Below are 25,874 nucleotides of genomic sequence, written 5' to 3'. Positions count from 1 at the left end.
TTGATATGCGAGTGCGTACACCACACGGCTATCGACGATTCAATGTGCCGAGATGCTAAAACGAAAACATGAAACGTGACGTGAAGATTTAGCCCAACACAATGAAAACAAAACAAAATCTCAACAGCAAAAAAGCGACAGCCGTGGTAATTTGAAAGGGCAACAGTCATGTCCACCGACTTATTGCGCGCTTCACCCCAAAGTGGACTATCACACAATTTGTAGAATGCAAAAAAAAAGTGTGATAAGGGTGCACGCTTGCATCGGATCATCAAAACGTATTCGGTACACTTGTTCCTTGAACCACAAGGAATAAGTGCACTAAAAACAACATCATGATTCGACGTAACCCTGAGCTGCTTACACACTTTGAAGGAGCTTACACACTTGGGACGATCCAACTAGGAGTAAAATCGACAATATTTATCACTGGCAACGAAAGGGCGCTGCTTGAAGTTGTACAATTTTCCCGGCCTAGACATGCAGCATTCATGGTTCGGAGGATAGGCGCGGCGAGTCATCGAAAACATCACACTATTAATTTGGGTACAAATCCCAGCAAAAGGAAGTAAACTAAATATACATATGAACCATACCAAAAAAAGCAACGCTGACCTGACATCCAACGATCAAAAAAATACAAAATTTTGTTTGTATTTTTATTTTGATCCTTTCCTTTATGCATTAAATACATTTTGGCTAAAGCTTTTATACGGTACAGACAGTAACTATACTTTAGCAATTGCCATCATAGAGCTAGGAAATGTAGCCGTTTTTACGGCGCCCTTTTCCACTTTAATACTGCATTAATGAAACATGTAATGCAGTATGACTTTATACGTCATATTTTATAGAAGCATATAAAGTGATATTGATGCAACTATATACAGCTGTACGGTTACTTGGGTAGGCTTTTGCCCACACTGTTCTCACTTAAGTTGATGTTGGTCGCCTCCTTTCTTGGCCGGTTACTGATAGGTCCAAAAGCCTCTCCTTCACATTCCGCTAGTTGTTTATTTGGTCCTATCTGCCAAGACAAGCAACATATTAGAGTTCAAAGGTATTTGCTCGCGTTACTAGTGATTTTTAGTATTTTTCCTTTCGCAAAAGTGAAGCGAAGTGGTAAAGTTCAATTAACAGAAGTTAGCGAATACCACTAGTACTGGACATGTTCCACTAATAAGGAAGTGCTTTTTTGAAAGATTCAAAGATTATATCATTCTAAAATTATTTTTTACATGAAATATTATAGAAGAGCTTTCGAATGACGTTCTGAAAACGACTCTTAGTTAATTCATAACTGTGAGGCGACTGGCATGAGAAAGCTCAAGTAATATGAAATATAAAAAATCACATTATTCTACGAGAACCTGGGTGATATGAGACAGATCGGTCTCACCTGAGTGAGAAATGTCCTCTCGAATGGCGTGAGTCGCTATACTGCCCATAACTGCAAAACAGTCACATTCGACATTTTTGACTAAATGGAGTTAATACCATGGAGAGTCATCAAATGATAAATACTTTCGATCAACTTACTGAAATCTGTGAGATTGTTCTAGAAAATTCGAAAAAAATACCAAGTTGTTTTGTCACATTGGTAATTATACCCGCATAACAGTCACATTGAGATTATAAATGGGCCTCGTAATGTGATAGCAATGAAATTTCTATCAGAATTATTTTCTGACAATTCACCTAGTATGCGATATGAGTTATACAAAATATCAGCCTCAAATAAGCACTTTTGAGTTCCTGGTAATTTTTAGAAATTTTAGTTTCCTCCCATACTGCCATAAAATGTACACTTGGTGTTCCATTTACTCAATGCCTACTTTTGTCGAATGTTACAAATATGCAGTTATGGGCAGGATATGTCTCATTTCATTCGAGTCGATTCCTAACTTGTTTGCGAAAACGAGTGTAGTGCACTCAAAAACTCAACTTCTAAAACAAAACACTTTTTTAATGTTTACTAGACAAGTTGGGTTGGTAAAATTTCATAGAAGTATGAAAAAAAGGGTTTTATGAGAATAAATGGGAGATTGTCATCATACGCCGGCGCTCGTTACAAAAAAAAAACGACGAATTACTCGCGTAGATTTTCCGACCAGTTTCAGCTTTAATGGTTTGCAACTTCTTAAAAGTAAAAAATGAACATTTGTATTCTACATCAATTTCTTCTGCTGTGTTTCTCTGTCTGTGGGTGTGTGAGAATGTTCGACCGTATTTCTTTCACTGTTTCTGGGTCACACCTTCATTGAACGCGCTGCTTTAGTTTACTGTAGTAGTATTGGCTCAAGTATGTTTCTCGTTTCATACCGCTTTTTTTGTCTATCATGAGCCACATATTTCCGATCAAACGGAATCCAATCCCTCTGCTTACTAGCGGTAGTCTTAGAAATATAAATTTCTAAAAATCGTATTCACATTTTGTCACCCTACACTTTTAGATATCGCTTCAAGTACTGTGTCGACTTATCAATGACATTATCCTTTGTCGTCTATTCATTTTTTAATAATCATCGTCAAGTGGCATGGTGAAAAATACAAATAATATTTCAGGCAATTTATATCGAGAAGAACCTCTAATCACATAGTGATTTGCACAATTCCTTCCTATTCCTTTCCTCGTCTCGAGCCCTCTCCTCGTTATGAATGTTTCCTTCGATAAGTAAGTTTTTAAATGGAAGCTGTCTCCAGTCTACGTGACGCGACAGGTACTCTACACCGTACGAATTCTGTGTCTGGTTTTTAAACATTATATCAGGATAATGGGAAATAATAAATGCAAATCTTTTACTTCTCCTTATTTAGCTGGTTTTGTTTTTCTTTTCCGTTAATCGAACCTATTTGTTGTTTGCTGTATTTTTTAAAACTGTTCTTAACCTAAGCCTTTGAGTTTAGGCGACGGACCACAACTCGCACACGCAACGTTGAACCACCGTGTCCGTCCCCCCAAGTGGGGTGAGGGGGGAGGGGAGGTGGTGGTCGAACGGATTATACATGGGAGCTTCCCATCTAGTCGCGGTGATGTTCCTCCCGGTCGCGATCGTCATTGATGATCCTGTCGATCATGTCTCGCGCCCGGTCGATGTTTGACTGGTCTCCCATCACCGACACGTTGTTCTGGCCGTTCTCATTGCGCTGTTTGTCTGATTTGTTGTAAAAGAGTGGTAAAAAAAAATCGGAATGGTTGTGATTAGACTTGTGTATGATGTGGAAAATTGTATACGGCCCCGAAAGGGTTAGCACAGAAAGGACGCGCGCATGAACGTTTAAAGATCCTAAATATCATGTGACCATTTAATCATTTCTTAGAAGATAAATGTCAGCCTTGAATAGAGAAGTGAGAACCATGTGAGTCGCCAAATCAATTGGTTTCGTTCTACGAGTGGAACACACAACAAGCGAGTTTTTTGTATGAAACGCTAGCCAAGGACATCGTCTTTCAATCTACAGTGAAAAACTTCCCAAAAACTTTAGTATTGCAATGTTATAATCGAAAGAGCGCGAGAGAGGAGAGAACTTTATTGTTATATAGATCCTTTTGAAAAGTTATGCGAGATTTATTTTATAAAATATTAATTGTAGAATAGAGGAAGTTAATTAATACAAGCTTTTGCTTTGTGCTTGTAACATACACCGTGAAGATCATTCGCGTCAAACAAGGCACCGGGACCCGATGGTATCTCGGATGTTACCTTAAAAGTGGCAGTGAATGCGGATCCTGACATGTTCAGAATAACGATGCAACGCTGCATAGATCAAGGGATCTTCCCGGATGTATGGAAGCGATAGACATTGATGCTACTACCAAAGGCGGGGAAACCACCAGTTGACCCTTCGGCGTATAGATCTATATGTCCACTAGATACGACGGACAAGTTACTGGAGAGGTTGATCCTCAACAGGCTAGTACCGTATACGGAAGGTGCAGACGGCCTGTCCAACAGTTTGGATTCAGGAAAGGTAAATCTACTCTGGACGCTATCCAGTTGAGTAGTATTTCAGAACAAAGTTGACCGATGATTGGTTATTAGACTGATGCAAATTTTGAAGTTTTTTCTCCCCTATGCTTAAACGGTGTCAATTATGATGAAAATCATTCCCCCAAAATTTGAAGTGATTTGTAAGAAATTTGGCTGTGCACACGCCATTTGAAGTTTATATGGAAATTACTATGGAAAAGCCAAACCTTTTGTGTTCAGTCCTTTATCTGCTCGTCATAATAATATATGAAAAGGCGAACACACTCTTTCCATGCAAAATCTTTCCAGCTACAACTTTGCCGAAGACCACATTTTGTTGGTACGTAAGGATAATTTGTTATTCTCGATTCCAAAGTCTAAACCATGCTGAGATGATCATAATTGAACTTTCAGAGCAACACTGCTTTTTTGCTGTATGACATAATAGCCTGGATTACTCACAGGACTGAAACGGCTGTCATCCACGAACAACTGGAGTGAAGCCAAAAATTTGGTGCTGAAGAAGGTGCTGATTTGACAGCTCGTCCAAAAATACCGTTTTATGTACTAAACACACTAGTTTTGGGATGCGAAATTTTCATTTAACTTATCATTCTGGTATTAAGTGCGTAGTACTTTATCAAGTTTTCTGTTATTGCTACATAATTTGGAGACACATAATATTAGGCACAATGATAAACGATTATCAATAGTACATTTTTTTTTTCTCATACGACATTTGTCGCTTCCGCGCAGGGTTTGAAGAGGGCAAAGCCTAAAATTTGTTTACTCAGCATTAGCGCCACACAGATGGTGGCTGGCTTCAAGAACTAGCGCTTTCTTCAGGGGGTTGGGATTACTTTGATCTATTCTTCTCGCCAGGAGCACCACTGTTGCCTTCCGAACAGTTGGTGAAGCTTACTAAAGACAAACCCACTTTATGATGATGAATAACAATTTTTCCTGACGTCCAATCAAAATGTGGTCTTCGGCAAAGTTGTAGCTGGAAGAGTTTCACATGAGAAGAGTGTGTTCACTTTTCCATAAAATATTATGACGAAGAGATAGAGGGCTGAACACAAAAGGTTGGCGTTTTCCATAGTAATCTCCATATAAACTTCAAATGGCGTGTGCACAGTCAAATTTCTTTCAAATCATTTCAAATTTTGGGAGAACGCTTTTTACCATAATTAAAATCGTTTAAGCATAGGGGAGCAAAAATTTCGAAATTTGCATCATTCTATTGGTTATTCTCAAATAACCCGGAGCAGAGAATAACTTTTGAACTGTCAAGTTTAACCATGCTCAAGTGCAGGGTTATTTTCAACCGTAGAGGAGAAATAACTATAGAACTGTCAAATTTTAACTAAAAGTTAAGCGAATCGGTGAAACGGTTTACACCCTGATGGCCGGTACGCTGATCATAAGTACTGTGCAAAAGGATAGGACAAGAAACGGTCAAGGAATGTTTCCGCTACCGAAATTACTTGAGCTGTACGCAGCTGAGAAGTAGAGCTGATTTCATAACGTCGGTAACGCCTGCCGTACAAATCAAAGGGAGCTGTCACTTTTCCGAACGGAAAAATGTGCTGCTCAATTATTCCGCAAGTAAAAGTGACATTTCGCTCATACTGAATCAGCTGTCAAAATTACTTGGGTAAAAAGGAGAAATTTTACTTGAGCGATTTACGTTTCAGGTCCGTACTTGGCTTGAGTAGGCTTAATCTAAGATAAGACGTGACAGGTCAAAGTGCAAAAACAAAACCAATTGCCTGTCAAAAAAGACCACTTCTCATTGGTCGGTTTGGGAAAGGCCTACTTTCACATCATTAAGTTGGATTGCAAAAGGGCACTTTGTTGCTAGCCTGGCCGTGTTGCTAGTTCATAGATCAGAGTTTTTATCAAAAGATTGGAAAATTTTGGTGAAATCTTTTTGTTACAAATTCTTTTATATTCGATGTTAAGTTCAAAGCATGTGCTCCTACAATAAGAAAAATAATAAAAAAAATTCTTAATTGTAACCAATTCAATGGAAATTATGTCAATTCTCTCTATAAATATCTCCAGTTTTTAATTTCAACTTGATTTTTTTTTTAAATCTTGCATCCTCTATTGTAATAAATGAATGAACCGTGCAAGAAACAATCAAAATATGGACCTTGATATTTGAAATTTTCCACAAGATTTTCTTAAAAGGGATACTGGTAATACTGGATTTAGTATCGTCAAGGTTATCGACTGAAAAACAACGGGGCAGTCTTAGTTGAGCTGTCACGTCCTGTCCTAGGGCTTAATTCGAGCTAAAAGTCATGCATAATTGCTTACTTTTTAAGAACGCTGTTAAAATTTGATTTTCATGATAGAACGACAATGTTTTAGGCTATCTTCAGCACAGTTACAAATGGTATAGCGAGCTAAAAAAATATAAAACCAGGGCTGATAGTGAAACGTGGTGCCAAGAACTATTATTTTAGTAACTGGATATGAGAAAAAGGCGAGCAAATAGCGTAAGTCATGATTCACTGCGGCATAGAAGGTTTTAAGAAAGTGACTAAAAATGACTTGGAAAATGTAATCAGATTAATTTCAGTTCAATTACACTATGTTAAACCCACAACATCTGAGATTTAACAACATTTCAAGATTTATCTTCACCTTATGAATAGTTCAGTCATTTTTACCCGGTTTCCAATGGTTCTATTGTTTAACAATAAAAAAAACTGTTTAAGTTTAAAAGAGATACTGAAGAACGGCTTCAAGCGTTTTAATGAAAATAAACTTCGTACAAACTTCATACAAAACCTCAAAAGTGCCCAAAATCGATTGAAAACAATAATTTCTCAACTTTGTTTTTTGGGATATGTTTATTTCTAATTTAAAATTTGGATTTCTACTCAACAACTTTTGTTTACAGGTAAAATCAACAAATGTACATAGAAGACTCATAATAATGAACGCACTATATACGGGTTTAAAGAGACTACATTTTGAAATCGATATATTTCAAAATCCAAATAATTCTGAAACATGGAATCTTTGGTAAAGTTGTTCTGGAGGTGGAGTGCTATCTGATGGTACCTCATTTAATTCGAAAATTGACCGCTAGGTGGTACTTGTGTGCATGAAACTTTTACTTTTGTTTTGCAGATATCTCAGGATCCTATTTATTTAGAAAAGGAGCGCTTTCGGCAAAGTTGTTCAGTAGCTCAAGGGCTATCAATAACAACTCTACCGAAGACGACATAGCCAGGCCCGGATTTGGGGGGTGCCAAGGGGGCAAATGCCCCGGGCCCCACAATCAAAGCGTTCCCGAGGAATGAAAAAATAAGTGAAACACTACCTAATGAATCATATTTTTTATATCCAAGTCCGATACGATTTCAAATAGAGATATTATGAAATGAGATTATTCTATAAATAATATTTAGTTAGTGGTAAACGCTCTTCGATGTTATCTGAATCGTTAATTTCCGATTCAAATCATTCTATCCATTAATCAAAACCATCAAGTTTATATAAAAATCTTTACAACTATTTCCAGGTTAATATATAGCAAACTGTCACAGCTTTCTGGAAAGATACTTGCAAAATTATAGTGCATTATGCCCTGAAATGATCTTGAAGAAACGATGAAAGTTGGCGAAGGCAATTCATACATATTCATGATTTTACTATCCGATTACTTTTTTATCAAACGCATCATTGTACAGGAAATTCAATGTTTTCATATTCCGCTGCACCCTTTCCATTTGTGGGTTAGATTTTTATAATTTTGTATTAATATTTTTATGCTTATGTTTACATATTGCAATGGTTACTGAAAGCTTAGAATTAACCATAGTTTTGGCCCGAATCCACAGAGATTATAGCATCATCTGCAAGTTGTTGAAGTGTGCATTGTTTTCCGAACAGTTGTCTATACGTTTAACATAAAAATTATAAGGCAAGGAACTTGAATATGAGCCTTGGGGTAGGCCCATGTAGCGGTTTCTGGAACTTGTTAACTGATGCTCATGCGTTTCACTGACAATAAATTGTACAATTGTTCAATATTCCAGGTCCAAGCCTGTGCAGATTTTTTGACAACATTTCTGTGAAAGTTGAATTAAAAGTGCCCCTTACATCTTAAAAATATATTCATTATTTTTAACTCTTGGAATTGTTATTTCAAATCTCAAGAAAGCTTCTAGTCATGATTTTAACTTATGATTTTTCCTTTAAACCTGGATTGAGAACAATTCAGTCCAAATTCAAACTCATAATCTATTATGTAAGTCTTTTTTGATACATACGAATTATTAATGCAATATTTACGTGGTGATATATGTTGTTGAATTTAAGTAATATTACAATTTGCTGAAGTTTTAAGAGATTTTATTTGCATCCAACTAAACTTTCCTAGCTTAGCGTTTTCGGCTCATTTTGTGCCAAGAGGGCCCCCCTTAAAGACATATGACCCGGACCCCAACGCTCAAATTCGGCACTGGACATAGCATAGCACAGCATAGCATAGACTGACTGTACAAGTCAATGGTTGCTACTCCGTGATTGATCGGAACTGGTAATAATTGCATTGCGATCCAAATGAATAAGGGATGGGAGTTTCCACTTACTCTCGGAGTGCAATTTTAGCAGATCTAATATTATTGATCAATAACGGCGCCGGCCAAGTCCTTACAGTCAGTTGGGATAGGGAAGGAATGTTAGGGTGTAATGATTGTTGCTTCTAGAGACCGAGAATACCTCTGCATCTCCACAATCACCACGGGAAGGGTGTTTATTAGTGGAGAAGAAAAAGATCTGGGAGTCACCTTTAGTCGGTGATGCGATCCACGGATAAGGAGGAAAAATACGGTTTATACTTAAAGCTAGTTTTTAGTTTTGTCCAGAGAATCAAATTATCATCAAAATAGACGAACAACAAACAACAAAGCAATCTCGCTCACAACCGTTTGTCACAACTGTTGCGGATAAGGACCCAATCAAAAGCAGAATTGTCATGACAATCACAGAGCGCAACATTGTTGCAACCTTTTCAACTCGCGATTAATCAGTAATTTTAAACACAAAACCAAATTTGTTTTATGGATGCTGTTTGATAATGTGTCAATGTTTACAAAAACAGAGAAAGTTCTCGAAAATTGCAATGCGACGCCCATAAAATCACCGCGCACGTGGTGATCGATCTTTGTCATATTCTGTTCAAGTGATGATAAACTCATGTTGCGGAATAAAATTGTTGCAACAAGAATAGGAGGTGACAATGCCTTTGTTGCTGCGTGTTGGGTGACAATTTATTTACTGGTTTTGTCTCAAAAAGTTTTTGGTAGAAGATTTGAAATAAACGTCAACATCTGTAATGTTGATAATGAATAATGAATCATTCAAAAGAAGTTTTTATTAATGGCGAAAAGAGAAAAATATATGCGTATATTTTTAATTATATGAAACAGGAATAATGCCGACACTTGTAGTGAAGAACCATACATAGTTTGTTTGAAAATTACATAAAAGTATTACTGAACATTTATGCCTCAAGAAGAAAAGTCTTTGGTAGAAGTTTCAAAATAAACGTCGACATTCATAATGTCGAACAATTCAAAAAATATGTTAAGTAATGTCAAAAAGTTTCTATGTTTATTAAAATTGTATTAAACAGGCATGATGCCGACACTTGTAGTGACGAACCATACAAAGTGTGATTGAATATTACAAAAAAGTAACGTTTATCTGAAAAAATGTGTTATCATAAGCATGAAACGAGCTCACCAGTTGGTAATCCATCCTCGACTGAACACGAATATCTTTTCGCACTCACACAGCGCGAACAGCAAAACTTCTCGGCGCCTCGAAAACGAACCGCCTTGCTTGGGCTTTCCAAAACACTGCCCACCAAAACTCGCGAACCGAAAACCAAACTCCCGGCGTCCCGAAAACGAAGCGTCTTGTTTAGGTTTTCCAAAACACTGCCCAGCAAAACCCATGAACCTAAAACCGAACTCCCGGCGTCCCGAAAACGAAGCGTCTTGTTTGTAAGTGGAATTTTGGTCGGTTTAGAGTTCAAGACTAACAATTCAAAAGGCCTCATCTCCAAAAAATAAACAATGAGAAAAATACAATCTTGTTTTGTCAAACAATAAATCAAATTTAAATTAGGAATTTAAGCATTGTATGTTATTTTATCGTCCAGAAAGTCGATGGATAAACTGATTTATAGCTATGAATATTCATTACTATCATTTTAGCAAAAAATCCTGCTAAAAAAACGAGTCAAAGGAAATGAGGCTTTTATTTCACCAAAAGCTGTGCAGCCCTTTTCATTTGTGCCCATAGACGCCGGCCGACGCTGATGAGACCTGTGAGTTGACGCCTTTGTTTACTCTAAAATGTGTTGAGGCCTTCTAGTTGTGGCTTGTTTTTTCATCATCTTCTGATGTGGCCTTTTGAAAATCATTCAAAATTGATGATGAAATAAGAAATTTGAAGTGTAGAAGAGTGTTAAGAGGTGGAGTAAAGTACATGGAGATCGCTACAGCAAGAGAAGATTCGTGCGGTAGTATAAATGTGTGATTGATTGAACCCTTCGTCATCCATGAACATTATGTATGTGGTACGCGAGTTTGTCGTCGAGAAAATGTATGGAAATATTGGTTCAATTGAAATAATATTGTAATTGAACGTTATTTTTCATGCAATTGAAACCAAATCGTGTTTTTGTTGATAGTTGTGAAGTACAGACAGGCTGACACAGGTATTATTTGGTAGTATGATACAAAATACATCAGTCTACCGGAACCCGACGGAAAATGTTCGCCGTTTAGACAACCACTGTGTAAAATAATACAAGGAGCAGTCGTTCCGTAGTATAACCTGCATCTACTTAGTGAATTTGGAACGTTTTTCGCAATCTACATTGCAATTTTGATGTTTGTTTAACAGGCCTCAACTCGGTTTCCGTCAGATATATAAATGAGGCCTTTTTGAGAAAAGGCCGCATTTGCGATGAATAACCTGGTTAGCGGAAAATGAGATGGGGCCTTTTGGAAAAATGTTATTTTTTCAACTTTTATGCATATTTTTAAATGTCTATTGTATGTTTTAGTAAGAATAGGCTCTTATACACTGAAATCAGTAGAAAACCGATCTGTTTACATTTTGGACTTGAGGCCTTTTCAATTGTTGGTCTTGAGTTATGTATACTACAAATTTCTACTGTTTTTAAACTTCTTAACAACATTGTTAGGTGAGTTTTCCGTTCAACAGAAAAAAATATAACACAATAATTGTGAATTATTTATAAGAGATTGGCATATTTTCCTGGCTTCCACACAATTTGTATGGAATAAAAAGTTGCTGAAAAAACGTCAAAGTCGATTTTCTCCAAATTAGATTTTTATCACTTATAACTCTTTGCTTCTAACATCCTCAATTGACAGCGCGCATCCCAAGCCTAACACTTTCCGATGGTTAAATTCCTACAACGGCCCCTCTATTCTGACTGGAACCGCCACTGGATATTAGCACATTATAATCATTAGCAGGTATACCTGACCGCCACACGAAACGCAATGGACGCCGTTTGCGCAAAGAACAAAACCGGATTACAGTGCTACCCACCGGTACTTGACGTATAAAACACCGGTTCCCCAAATAGGACGCGCTAAACAATGGCGCACTACTATCATAATGTCTACCATTCATAAAATTCCCCCCAATGGAGTCCCGATCATGCGCCCAAAGCGTCCCGCGTCCGTAAATTCAAATATCATAGAAGCAAAAGGAAATGAAGAGTATTCTCACCGATCTGCACCGACACCCGGCAGCGGTCCTGAATCTCGCGGATCTTGTTACCGCCGCGTCCGATGATGAACTTCACCTTCTCGGCGTCGACCTCGAACGTTTCCGTCTTGGCCGTGGCCGGGTCGATTCTTGGAGGTCCACGTGGGGGTCCGCCTCCGCCACCGCTGCTTCCGTTGCGGAATCCACCACCGGAACGGTAACCACCACCGTCACGGCTGCCCCCACCGTATCCACCGCTGCTTCCACCTCCCGAGCGGTAACCACCGCCTCCTCCTCCGCCACCGCCGCTTCCGTAGCTGCCTCCACCGCTACGGTAATCCCGGCGCTCCCGGTCATAACCGGAACTTCCGCCACCGTATCCGCGCTCGGAATCTTCACGTTCTCTCCAGTCTGGCATGGTCAAAAAGCTGCAAACCGACCACGAAAATTGCAAAAATTATTTCACCCTCCAGCAAAAGCACATTTTTCTCTCTCTCGCGCACCCAAAATGAAAGCCATGTCGAAAATCAAAGATGGTGGCCGGTAGCATCATGACCGCTTCCTGGCCGCGATGCAGAAAATTCCAATTTTACCCCACAAATACGTCCCGAACCGTGCAAATTCTTACCTTTGCGTGCTGTTGGATGTAGTCACAAAAAGTTTTGTACACTTTTACACTGCCTTTTGGCCACTGGAAATTGTTTGTAAACTGTGTGTTTCGTTCTCGGTCAAACGACGAGAACTTGCTCCCTTACCGGTGGAGGCTTGAAAGCAAAGTGCGTTTCGGCTTCTTCCAGTCGCGGCACGGCTCGATGAGAAAAAGTTCAGCGCGAAACGAGCCGGTCTCACTACTACCAACGGGGATTTTGCCGGTTTTCACGCACACTTTTTCGACCGCGACGGGATTTTTATTTGGAAACGTCAATCAAAACGGGTCGGGGGTGCGTTCGCGAAACAGAGCGTTAGAAGGCGATTGCGAAAGCGTTAGTGGAAGGCGGGATTGCACAAGTGCACATTGGTTCAAATCGACAATGTAGCAGAACATAATGTTTTTTTTCTGTTCCCGATAGACGTAATGACTTCTCGCTAAATTTATGATTTCTCGCATACTCTGAGATAACGCCCTAAAAGCCATTGGTAACCATGTGTGTAGCTCGTTGTTTCTGAGCAAGTGAAGGAATAAACATCCAAACCAACATCACTGGTAGGCAGATAATGATCCTTTCTTCACCATACAGTTGTTAAACAACGTGTAAATCCATTCAAATGCTCAGAAACAATGAGCTACACACATGGTTACCAATGGCTTTTAGGGCGAGATCATAAGTTATGCGAGAATTTCGTTCTAAAAGCTATTGGTAACCAAGTGTGTTGTTTCCAAGCAAACGAATGGTTTTACAAATAATTCAACAATGCTACGACGAAGAGAAGATCCTCCTCTATCTCCCAGTGATGATAGTTTTTATCTTGGTCCATTCAGTTGTTCAGAAGCAAGGTTACCAATGGCTTTTAGAATTACCAATGGCTTTTAAGGCGAGATCACAAGTTATGCGAGATTTAAGGCCCAAACGCAATGATAGCGGAACGGCAACGGAAAGCGGAACCGTTTGGCCAGCATGAATCACACCATCCTGACTGAGCTGTCAACGAACGAAAGTGAACAAAGTCTGAGTCGACAAGCAAGGTATATAGTTCACCCTGGTGAACCGGTTCCGCTTTCCGTTGCCGTTCCGTTTTTGTTGGCAGAAAACAACGGTTACCCCTATTATGAACAGTTTGCCGAACCCCTTTGCCAATTAGTTAAGCCGGCATCACTGGCGAGTTTGACATTTATGTTTTATGTAAGAATAACATGAAGGATTATGTTTATTTATTTGATTAGTTTACAACAATATACGTCTGTATTCGGCACGTTCGAGTTTTCCCTCCCGTGATATTTTTCCGAATTTCCCGGTAGTTTTTCCGAGTTCGTACGTGGTTCCGCTGCGCTCCTGTTCGCTTTGTTCAACAGGTTATCGGCCCAGTCGATGTGTCGTGAAAAATAGTGGATAGAGTCGGAAAATCGGTTGATAAAGTGCCGTCGCGTGTGTTGTTTTGTCCCAGCAGATTAGAGCAACAATGGAGGCACTCAATAAGTTTGTCCGGTTGAATAACCACAACTGGCAAACTTGGAAGTTCCGTATGGAGATGCTCCTTACGAGAGAGGATTTATGGTACGTCGTGGAAACTCCGAAGCCGGACGAAAATGCTATCCAGTGGGAGAAGGACGATAAGAAGGCCCGAGCGACTATGGGACTCTGTATAGAGGAGAACCAATACGGTTTGATAAAATCGGCTGCGACTGCTACACAGTTTTGGAATAACCTCAAGGCGTACCACGAAAAGGTTACAGTTACTTCCAGAGTGTCCTTACTGAAGAGGTTGTGTAGCCTAAATCTGCTGGAAGGTGGCGATCTCGAGAGCCATCTGTTCGAGATAGAGGATCTTTTCGATAGATTGACGCAAGCTGGGCAGGAGCTGAATGATTCTCTCAAAGTTGCAATGATATTGCGAAGCCTGCCGGATTCTTATTCCGGACTTGTTACTGCGCTCGAAAGCAGACCGGATGCAGATCTAACGGTAGTGTTAGTTAAGTCCAAGCTTCTCGACGAATTCGAACGTCGAAAGGAGCGTTCTGTGCCTGGTTCCAGTGGACGTTCTGGTGAATTGAAGGCGCTGAAAAGTTTCGGCAAGCGGAATATGTCCGTTTCGGATCGTGTGTGCTTCTTTTGTAAACAGAAGGGACACTTGAGAAATGACTGTGCAGTGCTGCAGGAGCAGCAGAAGCGTAAAAGTGAAAGGAAGAAGAAGAAGAATGAGCCATCGGCCGCTAAGCAGGCTGTGACCGAGAACAAAAGTGCTGTGTTGTTCCTTGTGAATGGAATTCGGTCTAGTGGTTGGATTATAGACAGTGGTGCAAGCGTTCACATGTCAAACGACAAGCGATTTTTCGAGTCGATTGATGAAACAGATGTGCATGACGTGATTCTGGCTGATGGAAGGTCCGTTAAGTCAGTCGGATGTGGAACTGTGAAGATGTCTGGAGTGAACGGCTTCGGTGGTGCGGTCGATGTAATCCTGGAGAAGGTTTTGTACGTTCCATCGCTAAACAGTGGGTTGTTGTCTGTGACAAAGCTGACGTCGAAGGGATTTCTGGTCGTGTTCCGTGAGGATGATTGCGATATCACGGATGCCTCCGGCAAGGTAGTAGCTAAGGGCGATCGCTGTGGCAGTTTGTATCAGCTGAGAATGGCCGAAGAAGCGCTGAAGGTAGAGAAGATGCATCATAACGAATCCTGTCAACATCAGTGGCACCGTAAACTTGGCCACAGAGACCCGGCAGTTGTGGGCCAACTGTGCTCGAAGAAGCTTGCTGAAGGAGTGGTAGTGAAGGATTGCGGAATTCGGATTGCTTGCGAGACCTGTATGGAAGGAAAGTTATCTCGTGCTCCGATTCCACACCAGGCTGAGCGGAAGTCAACCCAAGTGCTCGACCTGGTACACACAGACCTTTGTGGACCGACGAAAACGCCTACACCGAGTGGGAGCAGGTACCTAATGACGGTGATTGATGATTTTAGTCGGTACACTGTAGTCTACTTGCTGCAGAAGAAGTCGGAAGCTATTGATCGTTTGATTGAATACGTCAGGTATGTGGAGACATTATTTAATCGTAAACCTCGTATGGTACGCTCGGACGGTGGCGGCGAATACGTCAATGAACGACTGCAGAAATTCTTCAAAAGTGAGGGAATAAAGTGCCAGTACACTACAGCCTACACGCCCCAGCAGAATGGTGTCGCTGAAAGACGAAATCGCTACCTGCAAGAGATGGCGACAACGATGCTGCTGGATGCAAAGCTCGAGAAGAAGTACTGGGGTGAAGCATTCGTTACGGCAGCGTACCTCCAAAATCGACTGCCTTCCAGGGCTGTTGACGTTACTCCGTTCGAGTTGTGGTACGGTAGGAAGCCAAACCTGGAACATTTGCGAGTGTATGGCTGCAAGGCGTGGGTACATATACCTGATGTCAAGCGAGGCAAACTCGACAGCAAGGCACGAAAGCTGACCTTCATCGGCTACTCCGAACAGCACAAAGCATACCGTTTTGTTGATTTGGCTACGGAAAAGGTTACCATCAGCAGGGATGCCAGGTTCCTGGAAATGGATGAAGCTCAACGACAAGAGGAGGTTACTGTGCACCAGGCTCCTGATGAGAATTATACGGAATTTGTTCCGTGTAACGTACCAAGCACAAGTAAGCAATTTTTGGTGGAAGCGCCTGTGAAAGAAACGGTGGAACCTGATCGGTGTGAGCGTTTGGGTGATCTTCAGGATGACGACGAAGTGCATAGTGAACATGAGCAGTTTTTCGACATTAGTTCTTCATCTTTGGAGGATCCGTTAGCAGTGAAAGACGAGCCACTTGATAGTGAAGAAGCGGAACCAGATCCACGTGAACAAGCTACAGGCAAGCTGCCCCGTAGGAATCGTGGGAAGTTACCGGATCGTTTTTCGGACTACGTCGTAGGCGTAGCAACGCAGCAAGCGAAAGAGCCAGTTACCTTCGATGAGGCAGTAAAAAGCAGCAATAGCGATGCTTGGCGAAAAGCGATGGATGAAGAATTTCAGTCGCATTTGCGGAATGGTACGTGGGAGCTTGTGAATCCTCCGGCTGGAAAGCGCGTCATTGGTAGCCGATGGGTTTACAAGATCAAGCAGGACGAAACAGGAGCAGTTGTTCGATTCAAGGCTCGACTGGTGGCGCAAGGATACGCGCAGCGATACGGAGTCGATTTTGACGAAGTGTTCGCCCCTGTCACCAAGTATGCAACCTTGAGAGTATTGCTTGTGCTGGCGGGCAAAGATCGTTTGTGTTTGAAGCATCTGGACGTCAAAACTGCCTATCTTTACGGTAGTATTGAAGAGGAGGTGTACATGCGTCAGCCGGTTGGTTATGAAGTTCGCGGACAAGAGAAGGTTTGTCGTTTGAGGCGCAGCATATACGGCCTGAAACAATCGGCAAGGTGCTGGAACCGGAAATTATCGGACGTCCTACTAAAATTTGGCTTCGTCGCGTGTAATGCTGATCCGTGTATGTATGTTGCATCGAGGAATGGCAGGAAGGTATTTCTGATCGTTTATGTTGATGATCTGCTTGTCGGATGCTCGTCTGAGGAGGAGGTAGCTAAAGTGTACGAGGAACTTCGCAAAGAGTTTGAAATTTGTTGGCTAGGTGATGCGAAGTATTTTCTTGGGTTGGAGCTGCAAAAGGAAGACGACGGATTCTACAGCATGAGTGTCAAGGCATATATAGAGAAACTGATCGGAAAGCTAGGATTGCAAGATGCGAAGGTTGCAAGGACGCCGATGGATCAAGGGTATGTGAAGGACAAGACAGCAAGCGAGTATCTAAAGGATGTATCCCAGTACCGGAGCGTGGTTGGTGCTGTGATGTACATAGCGGTTACAGCACGTCCTGATATTGCCGCAGCGGCCTCCATATTAGGAAGGAAGTTCAGTGCTCCAACAGAAATCGACTGGACTACAGCAAAGCGTGTAGTGCGCTACCTCAAGGCAACAAAGGATTGGAAGTTGAAGTTGGGTTGCGAAGGCGGCAAGCTGTTGGAAGCATATTCGGACTCTGACTGGGCAGGTGACCCGGACACACGCAAGTCTACGACGGGCTTCGTAATATTCTACACAGGAGGAGCTGTGTCGTGGGCTAGTAGACGCCAAGATTGCGTGAGTCTATCGTCCATGGAGGCCGAGTATGTAGCACTGGGTGAGACTTGTCAAGATGTGCTATGGTTGCGACGATTGCTGAGTGACATCGGCGAGAACCAGGAGTGTGCTACTACGGTGCACGAAGACAACCAGGGTTGCCTGTGTTTCGTCAGGTCTGAGCGGACAAGCAAAAGGACCAAGCATATCGAGACGAAGGAGAGTTTCATCAAGGATCTATGCGATCGTGGCATAGTGAAACTTCAGTACTGTCCCACAGATGAAATGAAGGCAGACATTTTAACGAAGGCACTTGGAAATATAAAGCACGACCGCTTCACCGAACTACTAGGGTTTGTTAAGGGCTAAGGGCAAACCGTTGAAGAGGAGTGTTGGCAGAAAACAACGGTTACCCCTATTATGAACAGTTTGCCGAACCCCTTTGCCAATTAGTTAAGCCGGCAACACTGGCGAGTTTGACATTTATGTTTTATGTAAGAATAACATGAAGGATTATGTTTATTTATTTGATTAGTTTACAACAATATACGTCTGTATTCGGCACGTTCGAGTTTTCCCTCCCGTGATATTTTTCCGAATTTCCCGGTAGTTTTTCCGAGTTCGTACGTGGTTCCGCTGCGCTCCTGTTCGCTTTGTTCAACAGTTTTCATTCCGTTTGGGCCTTTATTCACAGAAATTGTTCGTAAGGGGTGGTCCATTTCTCGCATAACTTATGATCTCGCCCTAAAAGCCATTGGTAACCATGTGTGTAGCTCATTGTTTCTGAGCATTTGAATGGATTTACACGTTGTTTAACAACTGTATGGTGAAGAAAGGATCATTATCTGCCTACCATACTGAAATCAAATCTCCATTATATTTTATGTGCGCAAGACAGATAAAACTGTTTCAGGAGCTCGACGCCCGATTTTATGTGCACCATTTGATTTTTATGTGCACTATAATACAGTTCCAATGACACATTTTTGAAACTTATTAAAGTGGAACATAAATTACGAGTGTATCAACCCATAGTTGAGAATTATCAACTTCCGCACATAATTTCCAAAAGATTACATACATAATGATATATTAGAACAGCGGAGTAAACAAACAGGATAGGTTACGTTTGCACTCCCAAACTTTCAATCCTAAACGTTTCCGGAAAAACATCAACGAAAGCCTTGCTGGTTGTAAAAAAGAAACTGTGAGTAAAATTCTTCACCCATACTGCTGCAAACAAACTTGAGCAACTAATTCATCACTTTTGTTTAGGGAAATGTGATTCTCAAGCGTGTGCACCAAATTCGGGATTCGATGGCAGTTCCAGTCAATTTCGATCAACTTTTACATGTATAGGAGTAATCGACGGAGGAATTCTTCCCAAGAAAAACTCGCGTTCCGCATGATGTGCATCATCCGCGGGTGGAGATGGAGCACACATCTACTCTTCGTCCGATTCGAGCACTGGAAAGGACAACCGATGATGACGAACCGAAAGCCGCAAAACTCAAGAAGTGATTATATTTATTAAGCTTTTTTACACAATTAATAAAAGAATAAAAATATTTATTTGTTCAATAACAATTGTGTTAAATAAACTATTTGTAACAATTGCAGCGTTATTAATTAATGATGCCCGTAAATACAATGCTTTAATAAGCCTAATAAAACCTAGTTTACAAGCATTTGTTATGTATTTGCGCTGCACATAAATTCCAATATGAACAACGTTTCCAAATTTATGTGCAAGACTAATAAAGTACAAATGCGAAGCTTGATTGCAAAAATATATGTGCAATGCACATGTATTTAACAGGGAGATTCATCTCAGTGTTGGGAACCAGAACTGGGACTCGAGTTCGCAAATTGAGCTCGCCGCATACTAGCTGTTTTGTTCTCTAAAGCTTCTTTGATGGCAATGGCAACCACTTTCAATTTCTCCATGATTTCCTGCTGCCGCGTTTCCTTCTCCGAAGTATGTTCGTACGTTTGAGAGTCGTTTAGTTCCATTTCTTCCGTTTCCGTGGGCTGGTCAAGAAATTCCTCATCGAGAACTTCGATAATGCCGTCCGTCGGTATCGTCTCTGTCGGCATTGCTTGTGTTCCCGAAGGGAAACCAAAATTTTCCAGAAGCAGCTGACTGGTTTTCAGCAATGCTCAAACTATAATTTATTAAATTTCAATTAATTATTTTCAACTTATCTAATCTACATCTACTCACAATAAATTGGGTTCGTCTTGCCGTTCGATTTCTTCCGATCCGTGGTATTGGTGTCCAACTATGGTCCAACTACCCTAATAGTTTCAGTGGATTTCTATCGGTGTTTTGCTGTTAAATATTGTCACAATTCAACACTAACCATAATATTCATTGATTTTAAATGTTACTTACAGTCTAGACTACACAAACGGTAGTATTATCACGGTTTTCCGTTGTGAATAATATTTGATTTCACCGAGCCTGCAGGAAAGTATAATAAATTTTCATTTGATTTCTCATTCCTTCTATCAATTCCTTTTCAGGTCGTACTCACGGATCTAAATGGCACTCTAACCGACGATTTATCCTGCTCAAACACAGTTTTATCACTCTTCAAATGTATAATTTAAGCAAATAAACTTCTCTAACGAAACAATCAACTTTTTACTCCGTTTTGAAATGGCGAAATTTTTCTATTTACTTATGCTGTTTATTTACCTCTACCATCCACAACATCAACCGGTTTGTTCGCCATCTCTCTCCTTAACCTGGGAGGGAGGCACCGATACTACACACGAAATACAAGACAACGTTATTTTGAACTGCAAGATAACTCCAGCTTGCCAACAACAATCAAGGTAGGCTTCGAGAAAATCGGTAGTTTCCTTTTGTTGTGCACCTTCGATCTTTCCTGACAAACATGAAAAAAGGGCTACAGTTTTCTATGCACTAAATATTCATTTTCATTGGAAAAAGTAGAACGATGCGTTTTTCAATGCTTTATGTTCAATCAGATTAAATGCTGCTCACGTGTCATTACTTGCGTTATGTGCATGAATTGATTTTCATTCGATTTTTGTCACTTTTGAAGAAATACGAAAATGTGTTTTAATCAGTTACGCGCTTTTTTCATGTTAGTCCAATGTTTGAGATCTGGGTTCACAGTGACAGTTCGTGACAGCGGAATCTCGGCTCACTATGACGTACAGAAATTTTGTATTGGTTTCTCCCTCCCAGTCCTTAACCTACCACTACCTGGGAGGGAGAAACCAATACAAAATTTCTGTACGTCATAGTGAGCCGAGATTCCGCTGTCACGAACTGTCACTGTGAACCCAGATCTCAAACATTGGACTAACATGAAAAAAGCGCGTAACTGATTAAAACACATTTTCGTATTTCTTCAAAAGTGACAAAAATCGAATGAAAATCAATTCATGCACATAACGCAAGTAATGACACGTGAGCAGCATTTAATCTGATTGAACATAAAGCATTGAAAAACGCATCGTTCTACTTTTTCCAATGAAAATGAATATTTAGTGCATAGAAAACTGTAGCCCTTTTTTCATGTTTGTCAGGAAAGATCGAAGGTGCACAACAAAAGGAAACTACCGATTTTCTCGAAGCCTACCTTGATTGTTGTTGGCAAGCTGGAGTTATCTTGCAGTTCAAAATAACGTTGTCTTGTATTTCGTGTGTAGTATCGGTGCCTCCCTCCCAGACCACTACTACTATGTGAACTGTCATGTTGCGGTTATGCTCGCGACTAGACCGGTTCATTTATTAGGCTGGTCCAAAACGCGTCGCAACAGCTTGGTTTCCGGAAACGACTGCGGCGTATGACCCATTTTCTGTCTTTCCCTGCTTGCTCTCTTCCTGTTTTCTATCACGAGATTTCCACGGAGGACAGGAGTTCCTCCGATGCCCCAAAGTTTGACACAAAAAGCAAGTATCCTTCAATATAATACACGCACATACCGCATACTTTCTCCCGCGATCGTCATACGCACCTCTACAAATTCTCCGCTAGATTAAACGAAAGATCGTGGTTCCGTGTTTTTTACTAAATAGTCCGTCATAGCTTCCTTTGTTGCAAATTTAATAAACAATGAACGATCATGTGCTGTTTTGTAAGTTGTCTCCATCAATGCCACGTCCCTATCCAATTGTTTGATGAAATTGGCGATTTCGGTCCATGATGGTCGTGGGCTTCCCAACGGGAAACGAAACTGGACAGTGTTCTTTATCATCACATCACCCATGTCGATGAGCAGATAAAATTCTATAGCACCGGTAAACGGCACAATGAATAACCGAGTGCTAAGCAAACCTTGAAAAATGTTTCTTGTAAAGAATTGGGTTTGTCGTATTAGTCCCTGAAAATCAATCCGTTTGCTCTACTTTTGCCTTTCTTGGTTGGTGAAAAGTCTTCGATAGGCCACCTAGCCAGGGTTGCGCTACCTACATCGTGTTGGATAAGCTGCCTCCTCGGTGCTGACACGATACAGCATTGTCCGCTTGTTCTTTACATGATGACCACGGTCATAGCCATGAAAACTATCCACCTTCATCAGGGTTTTGGACCTGTGGCTCTGGTTCTTAGTTTCAAGTTCTTTCGGACATGCTACTATGGTGAGCCGTCATGCGCTAGCGGTCCCTTTAAATTCTGTGTTTATTAAATTTCGCTCTTTCATCTCTCTAGAGAGCTTGAATGCGTTCTACCTCGCATGACTTTCTCATGGTGTGTTTGTAATTATCCTGAATTCCGCTAATAGTGAATCTGCGAGAAGGGCGCGGTTCTATTCCACTTTTTACGTAGCTGTGCCTTTGGATTACAATACGGTGTCAAAGATTACAGGAGAAACACTTGGAAAGATCATGATAGCTTCTATCGTTTACCGATGGATGTTTTTCTCCGCTCCATGTGGCTCATGTGATAACGATAACTTTGACGACTGACCCTGGTGGGTTTGATTATTCCCGCTGATGCTTTTCAACACTCAACCAACGGGATGTCTAGCAGCATTGTGAGCCACACTAACACACTCACAAAACATGAACGGTAGGCGCGCCTCGTTACGTACATCCTCCCTCCTGATTTTTTTAGCTTTCAAACCCGACCCGAACCCGTATCCGAAAAATTTTAAATTTTCGGACCCGAACCTTGTTGATTCGTCGCTCCGTTCGCTACTCGCGCACTGCTGTGGCTTTCACGCGCTCTTCCTTGCTGCTCCAGATCTGAGAGAGAGGAGACAGCTGGCTTAGATTGCGAGCTCCCAAAAGTCAAGGGAACCTGTCATCAACTGTCACTGGAAAACCGCACATTCAGAGGGCAGAGCGTGAAAAACCGTCCAAATTTGGCCAAACTGAATCTGGATGAGATTGAAAATTCAGGTTGTTTTCCTGTGCTCTCGAATATAAAATCGTTGATTATTTAATTATTGTCGATTAGACTCCAATTGCTATTGGAATTTTTTAAAATTTGTGATATTTATGATAACAAATGGGATGTGAAAATAGATTTGACCTAGCTTGTGCTCTCCGAACCATTGTGCACAACCCAAACATGAGAAGAAGAAATCAAAGAAGCCAAGAAAACAAGCCAGTTGTCAGTGAGCTGTCTCCTCTCTCTCAGCTCCAGATGATCCGTTCGTGACGCCATTCGACTTGTGAATAAGCTGGGAGCAGAACAACCACTGGTTTCATTTGCTCGTTCACCGATGTGCGAGTGATAGCAATATTAAAATGAATCTTATCTATATAAAACAAATGTGTGAGTCAGTTTTGTATAAACATGTGTAGATATTATTCTCACAGTTAAAACCCGGAATTTTTGACACGCGAAAAACAAATTTTCTTCAAACCTATGCGTCGGAGCTACGTCGGGCAAGGTGCGCTGGGTAGTCCACTAGATCCGCTGCCCAGCGCACTATGCCCGACGTTAGGTTCAACGCATTGATTTTGAGAAAAATCTATTGTCGCGTGTCGATGATTCCGGTTTCGAACTGGAGTCGCGATACATATATATTGTTGCTCCGATTCAACAAGCACATCTCTACCATAACCGCAAAAGCGTGGTCGGTTCTAGGGTTCATTCGTCGACATGCATCGGAGTTAGACATCTACGCTCTGAATACGCAGTTCTGCGCCCTGGTGCGAAGTATTTTAGAGTATGCAGCTGCGGTCTGGACACCGTCTCATGTGTCGTACTTTTTACAACTGGAGCGTGTACAAAAGTGTTTTCTGCGATTTGCACTTAGAGGCCTTCCTTGGAGAGACCCGGAAAACTTGCCAAGCTACCCTGATCGATGGCAGCTAATTAACTTAGAGACTCTCTCGGAAAGAAGAGCTAAATCGCAACAAGTTTTTATTTTTGACATCATTACCGGAAACCTGGATTGTTCAATGCTTCTTTTTATGTTCCACCACGAAGTCTTCGCAATGCACCCTTCCTCGCCATTCCTGTCCACAGAACCAGTTATGGTCAAAACAATCCGTTTTCCGCTGGCGTCAGAGCACTCAATAATGTTAGTGTGTTGTTTGATTTTGATGTGTCGAAAACTGTTTTTTGCAATTTCTCATCGTAATAGGCTGTTTTTCATCACGCCAATCTGTCATGAAACGGCCTACTTTCCTGTACTGAAGTATGCAGTGCGGGAATAGTCATTACGCAACTGAAACCAGTGCTGTAATGATTCATTACGCAACGCTTTCTCATTATCCAACTGTTTTGAGTTGTGTAATGAATCATAACACAACAATTTTTCAGAAATTGTAAAATAATGGTGAATGCGTTCCGATATAATTTCTGATACTCTCAAGTGGTCTTCTATGAAATTGCAAAAAATGTTGTACGTAACTCGTTGCAGAACTCGATTTTTACAGCACTCGTCGTCATTATCCTACTCGGCAGGCCTCGTAGGATAAATTTACGACTCGTGCTGAAAAAATCATCATTCTGCAACTTGTTCCGTAAACTACTATTCAAAAATAGTTTAAGAAATGTGATATCGTAATAATATATTTTACCATCTGTACGACCAAGTCGAAGATATGAATAATAAATAAATAAATAAATATAGAAAATTAATACAAATAATACCAGTGACCAGTGCAGTGAGTTAATTTTGCAACAGTGAGTTAATTTTGCAACACAAACGGTTGGGGTTGGGGTTATTCACATATTTCATAAGGCGGCGTCCATTTATTACGTAACGTTAAAATTGGAAATTTTTGACCCCCTCCCCCCTCCGTAACGCTTTTTGTATAATTTTTTTTTAATTTTTGTATGAGTCGTAACGCTTGAGCCTACTCCCCCCTCCCCCTAGAGCGTTACGTAATTTGTGGATGCCGCCTAATGCCCACCCCCTAGTAACGCTTGTTGTATGAATAGTCTACAATTTTTGTATGGGCCTAGAATCCTTTGGGATTCCGATTGGAATCCTTTGGGATTCCGACTAGAATCCTTTGGGATTCCGACTGGAATCCTTTGGGATTCCGACTGGAATCCATGGGGATTCCGACTGGAATCCATGGGGATTCCGACTGGAATCCATGGGGATTCCGACTGGAATCCATGGGGATTCCGACTGGAATCCATGGGGATTCCGACTGGAATCCTCTGGGATTCCGACTGGAATCCTCTGGGATTCCGACTGGAATCCTCTGGGATTCCGACTGGAATCCTCTGGGATTCCGACTGGAATCCTCTGGGATTCCGACTGGAAGTCCTTGGGATTCCGACTGGAAGTCCTTGGTATTCCAACTGAAGCGAATTTAGTCGGCGAAGGATTCACAAGAATTTTTGTTGAGTTCGCAAGGATTCCGTTTAAGTTCACAAGGATTCCAGTCAGATTGCCAAGTATGCCTGTCGGATTCATAAGAATTTCAGTCAGAATCACAAGGATTCCAGTCGTTTTCGCAAGGATTGCAGTCGGATCATTCCACTTAGATTTTTAGGTTCTTATTTCGGCTGCTTGTAAAAATGGCAGCTCGGCCATCTTTCTTTCGACGCTACACTCAAAAGTCATCGGGATACCACGTGGCTTGATTTTTATCCCAAAAGTGAAACCACGCCTCTCAACTTCACAAATCGCTTCTGTATCTCGGTGACCTAGTCGTCCAAGCCACGTTTGCCGACATTGTGTGTTGTGCTCCTTATCAACGATTTTCCAACGACATTCAGTTGGTACAGACCGCATATGCGGTTCGCCGTCGTACCAGTCGTACTCCAACCGACACTGATTCATATTGAATTCCGCGTGAACACCGTGATGAAAGCTAAAGCACAGACAAGGCGAGTTCATTGCACTCTGTATCCAGAGCCCGCCTAGGGCACAGAGTTGCAAAATTTGTGCAAAACGTGCAGGACCCTT

General features: G+C 41.2%; 1 protein-coding gene across 1 annotated transcript; it reads right to left on the bottom strand.

Moving 5' to 3' along the window:
* Positions 1 to 2,089: 2,089 nt before the first annotated feature.
* On the bottom strand, positions 2,090 to 12,548 carry LOC23687901 (keratin, type I cytoskeletal 9). Its single transcript, XM_011494996.2, has 3 exons — positions 12,379 to 12,548; positions 11,772 to 12,178; positions 2,090 to 3,155 (listed from the first exon to the last, which is right to left on the bottom strand). Exons 2-3 carry the CDS (start codon positions 12,166 to 12,168, stop codon positions 3,022 to 3,024), a joined length of 531 nt encoding a protein of 176 aa, XP_011493298.1. The 5' UTR covers positions 12,169 to 12,178; positions 12,379 to 12,548; the 3' UTR covers positions 2,090 to 3,021.
* Between the last annotated feature and the right edge of the window lie 13,326 nt (positions 12,549 to 25,874).

This window comes from Aedes aegypti, chromosome 1 (assembly GCF_002204515.2).
Source record: "Aedes aegypti strain LVP_AGWG chromosome 1, AaegL5.0 Primary Assembly, whole genome shotgun sequence".
Classification (NCBI taxonomy): Eukaryota; Metazoa; Arthropoda; class Insecta; order Diptera; family Culicidae; genus Aedes; species Aedes aegypti.
This window is presented reverse-complemented; position numbering and strand designations above follow the sequence as displayed.